Below are 6,825 nucleotides of genomic sequence, written 5' to 3'. Positions count from 1 at the left end.
CCCCCCCGCCCCTCGCCACTCCTGCAGAACCCCTGCCCCGGGCCCACCTGCTGCTCGGGCACACCTACACCGGGCACGGCCTTGTCACCTTGTCTCCCTCGGCCACGACTTTGGGTTCGCCCCCGGGGGCGCCGGTCTTGGCTGACTTCTTATTGGAGGACTCCGACGCCTCGACATCCACTTCCACTGCCCCCGCCCCTCGGCCGCGGCCGGTGAACATGACATCTCCCCCGCCCGGCCCGCAGGCCACACATGAAGATGCCACCATGATGCCGGACACCCGGCCATCCCCTCGGCCAGCGCGCCATGCCCAAACCCGGGCATTGGTCTTTTCCCGGTCTCCCACGCACTCCCCCCGGCGGCCGGCCTCCCCGCCGACTCCTCCCCAGCCCACAACCCCGCCACAGCCAATCGAGCCGGCCGCCGTGCCGCCGGCCGTGCGCGCGCCTGTCTTCCATGCGGAAAGCCCCTCATCCGCCAGGCCAGGCCGCCACCATGCCACCCAGCAGGGGCCCATGAGCCTGCGCCAGGTCCAGCTCCATCACATGCCGCAGCACCAGCCCCATCAGCAACCTCGGCAACAGCCCCACACCCACTCGCAGATGCTCTTCCCCGGGCCGGGTCAGCGCACGACCTCCCATCGGACGCATATGCAGACGCTCCTGCTCGCGGATCCCACCCCGGTGACTTCCTCCTCCGCAGAGGTGCTCCTACGTGCTGGCACATCTGGCGGCGACCTCCTGCAGTCTGGCCGGCAGCCGCTGGCATACCATCATGGGCCCCTTCTGACCGATGGGCTCAATGAGCGACTTCAGGCAGCATCCCTGCTTCAAGGCACCGGGGGCGCCATCGACCATGGTCCGACCGAGAATGTGGTCACTTTCACCGGCTCGGCCGAGCCGCGATCGCCTGAAGGCCCCCCAATGCGCCGCCTCGCCGCGACTAGTCCCGCTCGTCGGCCAGGGTCCACCGTTCGCCGGTCGCTCTTTTCGCAACAGCGCGCCGGGGTCCGGTCCCGGGACAAGGCCCCCCCGGCGGCCGGCCGACTGCCGGCCCTCTTTACCAGTGACGCGTCGATGGACTCCTTCTTGAAGGACATCGAGGAGGCCTTGAGCATCGCCTCCCCCGGGGATCGCATGCCATTGGAGGGCCTCTGCCAAAGGACCGACATCCCGCCCCGATGGGAGGCGCATCGGACGGCACAGTCGCCACCGGGGGCGCCTCCCACCCCGGCTCGCGGGCCAGCCCCGCCCTCTACCCCGACTCGAGGCGTGCCCGCCGCCCGAAGCCGCTGCACACCCCTGACCCCAGTGCGGGGGGGACCCCTGGCCCCGGGATGCGGGGCCCCAGTGACGCCGGTGCGTGGGGTACCGATGTCCCCGCCGCGCGGCACCCCGGTGTCCCCGCTCCGGGGCATGGGCCCCGCCTCGCCCACGCGCCCCTCCCCTAAGGTGCCTCACCCAGGGCTCATGCTGGCGCCGCCCATGGCTGCCGGCATCGACCTTTCAGCCTGCCAGTACCCCTATCCCGGACAGCCACTTTCTCCACTGCAACATCAGCAGCAGCAGCAGCAGCAGCAGCAGCAGCAGCAGCAGCAGCAGCAGCAGCACTCGTTCCTGCAGCATCATACCTCTCAGTGCCGGTGGGCGACCGGACACCCTCCCGGGCAACAGACTGTTCGCATTGCCGATCTCCCGAACCCGGAGCAGGCCTTGTGCGCGCTTCTCCGCGAGCGCACTCTGGCCGAGCGGGCTGAGGCACGCCGGCGGCGTGATGCCAACTTCCTTCGCCTCGGCCAGCGGCGGCCGTCTGGCCGCCGGGAAGCCGAGCGCCCGGGCTCCTGGCTGGTGGGCAGCGAGTTCGCCCAAATCCTCCAGGAAGAAACTGCCGCTGTCCAGCGCCGGGGTGCCCTGCTGGACGCGCTGGAGGCCATGCAGTGTGTTTTGGACCAACTCCACGCACGCTCGCCTCTGGGCAATGTACACATTGGCCTGTCGGGGCTGCCCCACGGCCAGGCGCCCTGCCCGGCTGCCAGCCCACCGGCAGGCCGCCAGCAACCCTCTTTTGGCGGGCTGGCCCTGCGCACGGTGGACGCTTTGATGCACGAGGGCGGCGTGTCAGTGGCCAGCCTTCGGCATATCGAGCAAATCCAGGAAAACATCGAACAGTGCCGCAACGAGATCCTTCAGGTATCCGAGGTCCGTCCGGGATTATCTCCCTCCCCCTTCCTCCGCCCTCGGGCCGGTCCATATTCTTGTATCAGCCAAAAACGCCTGAGAAAGGGGGAAGAAGGGGAGGAAGGATGGGGGTTGGTTTCGCGCGGGGAATCTCCCCTCACATCTAGCCTATTCTGACATCTCGATCCTTGCAATCCATTGGTCACCGCCACGATCCACCACCTTGGCCCGTCCGCCTTCCCCATGGCTACACCCACCCGGAAAACACATGCATGCTCCCCCTCTGTCACCCACACACACACACACACACACACACACACACACAGCTCATCGAGGATATCCTCCGGCGCAGGCGCGCCTTGGACCTGGAGCTCGGGGAGGCAATGCGCGAGGAGCAGCGAATCGCCGCCGAAGACGCCTCGCGCTTCAACGACTTCCCGGTTCTCCAGGGCAGGTACCTGCTGCTGAAGCTCCTCGGCCGGGGAGGCTTCAGCGAGGTGTATCAGGCGCGCGACCTGCGCACCGGGGTCGAGGTCGCTTGCAAGATCCACCAATTGGACCCGGCATGGTCGCCCGCACGCCGGGAGGCCTTTCTCCGCCACACCCGGCGCGAGGTGCAGATCCTCCGAGCCTTCTCCGGGCCGCGCCTGGTGCGCATGTACGACGTCTTCCCCTTCGCCCCGGATGCCTACTGCATGGTGATGCAGCTGTGTCAGGACGGCGACCTGGATCAACTCCTCCGCCGGCGGGGCTGCCTCCCCGAGCCGGAGGCCGTGGCCTATGCCATGCAGATCCTGGCCGGGCTGTGCTATCTGAGCGCCCGGCAGCCGGATGGCCGCCACTTGGCCGTCGTCCACTATGACCTGAAGCCGGCCAACATCCTGCTGAACCATGGGCGCGCCCTGATCGCGGACTTTGGCCTGGCCAAAATCCTCCAGGAGACCCCGGAAGGCCGGCCCATGGCCCTGCTGCCAGACGGCCAATCGGCAACGGGTCTCGCCACCGAGCCCATCCCCCGGTCCGCGGCCGAGGATGAGGACGATGGGGTGGAGCTTACCAGCATCGGCGCCGGGACACATTGGTACCTGCCGCCCGAGTGCTACACCCCGCGAAGGGAGGAGCTACGAGCCGCGGCCGCCGACGCCGCCGACACCGAGCCACCCCCCTTGAGCCCCATGCTGCCTGCCGGCCAGGTGCCAGCGGCCGCCGCCGCCGCCGCCCCCGCCGCCGCCCCCGCCCCCGCCCCGGTCGCCACTCCGGGCCGGCCCCGGAACCCGGCCACCGGCATCTTGGCCGCCAGCCCGCCGCGTATCTGCACCAAGGTCGACGTCTGGTCCCTCGGGTGCATCCTCTACCAACTGCTCTTCGGGCAGAAGCCCTTCGGCCAGGGGGTCCGGCAGGAGGACTTCTTCCAGGCCCGGGTGGCCCGCGCCGGCCAGGACCGCCGGGCCATGCGCCGCCTGGACTGGGAGGCCCGACAGCGGGCGGCCGAGCTCTCGACGCCGGGGGGCCCGGCCTCCGGCTCTGACACACCGGTCCCGGTGGTTCTGGTTGCCGGGCAGGCACTGGCCTTCCCCCCGGGGATTCCCGTGTCCCCAGAGGTCAAGGCCTTCATCGGCCGATGCCTCAGTGTGCGCACTCGCAGGCCCACGGTCAAGGACTTGGTCTTCGAGGACCCCTTTGTCCGGGCGCACATGCCACCCTCGCTGCTGCCGACTTCCTTTCAAATTACTCTGCGGTCGATGGCCGCGCGCCAGGCCCCGGGGATCGATGGGGGGTGAGCACACGCGGCGAACTTTTGCCCGAGCAACAATGCACCTTTCGGCCCTTGCCATCTTCGCGTATTTCGCCGGGGCTTGATGGGGCGCTAGCTGGGGGCTGGCCGGGGGGGGGGGGGGGTGCCTTTCCACCTGGAGTCGGGCTGATAGCCGGACTGGCGAAGCACGAGTTGGGCGGCAGGGGGAGGCAAGGAGAGGGGGTGGCTTTATTCTCAGGGTCTAAAATGAGGTGAGGCAGGACAGCGAAGGAAGGAGTGGAGAGCTAGCAGCGAAAGAGAGAGAGGGGGGGGTGGGAGAGAGAGAGAGAGAGAGAGGTGCAGCAAGTGATTACGACCCGGGGGCCGCAGCTTCGGTCGGTGTGCTGGAAGACGACGTGCAGGCAGCCTCGTCGGTCGGCGCACTGGCCGCCGCATTGTCCTTGAAGCCAAGGTTGGACATGTTGTCCTTCTCCATGAGCCCGCTGTGCGGATTACCAGGCCATGTGTTGCAAGAGAGAGAGAGAGAGAGACGCATACGGCGCAGGCACGGTCAATGCGGGCAGAGGACCACGGAGGATGCGGAATACGAGAAAGGGAAGACACGGGCGATCAGGCAAAACGCCGGCGGGCGTACGTGTTCATGCGGCACTCAAGGTATGACTGGGCCAGGTCTCGGCACTTGGACGTGTCGTTGGCCGCCTCCCGCAGGCAGTCCATGTACAGCGACATAGCCAAGCGGCAGGCATCTTCAGTAGGGAGGGGCGAGGAGAGAGGCGGGCAGCGGTCAGCATATGTGTGTGTGTGTATGTGTGTCTGTGTGTGGGAGGGGGGGCAGGGCCCAGAATGACACAAACATGGTCAGGCGCACCAGTCCGATCCAGGGGGAAGCTCCCGCGCTCGGGTGGCGAGCGCTGGGTGGAGGAGCCAACCGTTTGCATGTTCATTTTTGGGAGGGTAGCAGGGGGAAGAAGCGAGACCGAAGCAAAGTGCCCGGGAGGGAGCGGCGAATGGAGAAAAATACACCGAGATGGCAGGGAGGAGAGGGGCAAGCGAGTCTGGCGTGTCCTTGGTACCAGCCAGGGCGATGCCAGCCTGGTCCCGCTTGAGAGATCTGGCTCAGGCTGCCCTGCCGAGCAGGGTGCCGTGAATTTCCAAGCCAGAGGGGACATCGAACTTGCAGCGGGCCTTCCCCCCCCCCCCCACTTGGGCACACGCACCGGCCGATCGGAGACCCCCACCGCCCAGCACTCTGCTATTGGAGATCGTCGCGTCCGAGCACGTGTTCATGCCGGCCGATCGGCCCCAATATACCCGGCCCCAATCGTGGGGGGCCGCCTGGACGCCTTCTCCCCAGCGCCTCTCCCCCCAGCCACCTGGCTTGAAGCGCGGGCCCTGCGCCCCACTGGGGGGGGGGGGCGTCGCCACAGGGAGCCTGTGTGACCGCGCCCAAAGGGGATCTTGTGTGGGCTGCGCTTGCTCGCCCCTGCGACTCGGCCCCCCCCCCCCCTCCACAGGGAACCCCAAGATGTGGGGCCCGGGCGATCGTCCGGCTGCCGACCCGGGCCGATGCTGACTCCAGCAGCGCGCCCCGCCGGCGATCAGCAACTTCCCTTCAAAGGCCGCCCAGCCGGCGGGGGTCCCCCCGTCAGGCGCCATGCCCCCCCCCCCCCCCCCCCATTCTTCTCACTGGAGCAGAAGTCCCCCCTTCTCCCTGCCCTCCTGTGTCCTTCCCCTCCCGTTGAGCTTCTCCGAGCGCAATGTCCGCTCGCCCGTTGATCCCCCTCTGGCTGGGCCGCGTCCAGTATGCGCGTGCCCTGTCCCTCCAGACCAAGCTGGTGCGTTGGACGGCTTTGCTCCCTGGCACCCATTCCCCGCGTCCTTCCCGCTGACATCCTATGCACATGCATAGTCCACGCGCCTGGTGGCCTCGATCGAGGCGGCCAACCTTCCGCAGCGGGACCCGGGCTTCCGGTCGATGCACGACCAGAGCGGCCTGGACCGGCCGGTGTCGCCGAACTTCCCGAACTTCCTCCTGCTTCTGGAGCACCCGCCCACCTATGCGGCCGGGCGCCGGCTCAAGGCGCCGGGCCTGCGCCAGGAGCGCCGCACGGAGGCTGAGCGTCTGGTTTCCCTCGGCTCGGACTACTACCAGGTGCGCAAGTGCCCCCCCCCCTGTCTTTCGTCCCTGCGGACCTACATTCCTCCGCTTCTCTTCTCCCTGACTGACATCCTCTTGCCCACTGAATCCCATGCATCTGTGTATCTATTTGCATTCGTGTGTGCGCGCACACACACGCACACATACATGTATGTATCCTCGCAAATATGCATCCGGTAGATTGATCGGGGTGGCCACATCACTTTCCATGGACCAGGCCAGTTGGTTGGCTATCCGATCCTGGACCTGAACGGTCTGGGGGGGCGCGCGCCTTTTCTTTCCTTTATTTTCTCTTCCCATGTGGGCGACGGGGGGGGGGGTATTGAGCGCATCCAAATCGCATGAACCCCGTCCGTGGTCGACTCACCCTTGACGCATCCTCCTGTCGACGGTCGCCCCCACACGCAGGATGCCAGCCTGCGCGGCTATGTCCGCCGGCTGGAGGACTCCCTCTCCACCGGCTCGCGGCTCTTTTGCGTGCCGACCATGATGACTGACGATCCGGGGGTCTGGACACTGGACGGCCTGCGTAAGGTGGCCGCCCTGGGTACGCGGCATTTTCCGCACGCACACACACACACACACACACACACACACATGTGTATATATATATATATATATATCGGCACATGTTTGCGTATGGCTCCTTTCCATGTGGTATCCTTACTAAACAGCGCCTGTGCTCTGCCCGCCTAGGCATCCACGTCACCAAGGGTGTCACGTCGCACGGCTTC

General features: G+C 67.2%; 3 protein-coding genes across 3 annotated transcripts in view; 2 read left to right on the top strand and 1 right to left on the bottom strand.

Moving 5' to 3' along the window:
- Nucleotides 1-266: 266 nt before the first annotated feature.
- On the top strand, nucleotides 267-4,011 carry H696_03593 (TLK protein kinase; the record flags this gene model as incomplete). Its single annotated transcript, XM_009497463.1, has 2 exons — nucleotides 267-2,198; nucleotides 2,504-4,011. 2 exons carry the CDS (start codon nucleotides 267-269, stop codon nucleotides 3,956-3,958), a joined length of 3,387 nt encoding a protein of 1,128 aa, XP_009495738.1. The 3' UTR covers nucleotides 3,959-4,011.
- A 239-nt stretch (nucleotides 4,012-4,250) lies between these two features.
- Nucleotides 4,251-5,024, bottom strand: H696_03592 (hypothetical protein). Its single transcript, XM_009497462.1, has 3 exons — nucleotides 4,802-5,024; nucleotides 4,568-4,679; nucleotides 4,251-4,415 (listed from the first exon to the last, which is right to left on the bottom strand). Exons 1-3 carry the CDS (start codon nucleotides 4,875-4,877, stop codon nucleotides 4,283-4,285), a joined length of 321 nt encoding a protein of 106 aa, XP_009495737.1. The 5' UTR covers nucleotides 4,878-5,024; the 3' UTR covers nucleotides 4,251-4,282.
- A 666-nt stretch (nucleotides 5,025-5,690) lies between these two features.
- Nucleotides 5,691-6,825, top strand: part of H696_03591 (hypothetical protein) — a gene marked incomplete at both ends in the record, with an annotated part of 1,929 nt that continues 794 nt past the window's right edge. The window contains 3 exons of the mRNA XM_009497461.1: nucleotides 5,691-5,768; nucleotides 5,843-6,085; nucleotides 6,500-6,638. Coding sequence (XP_009495736.1) covers nucleotides 5,691-5,768; nucleotides 5,843-6,085; nucleotides 6,500-6,638 — 460 coding nt within the window. The remainder of the gene's footprint in view (nucleotides 5,769-5,842; nucleotides 6,086-6,499; nucleotides 6,639-6,825) is intronic.

The sequence above is a fragment of the Fonticula alba genome (assembly GCF_000388065.1).
Source record: "Fonticula alba strain ATCC 38817 unplaced genomic scaffold supercont2.5, whole genome shotgun sequence".
In the NCBI taxonomy this organism is placed as follows: domain Eukaryota; order Rotosphaerida; family Fonticulaceae; genus Fonticula; species Fonticula alba.
The sequence above is the reverse complement of the archived record's forward strand: the minus strand, read 5'-3'. Positions and strand labels throughout refer to the sequence as shown.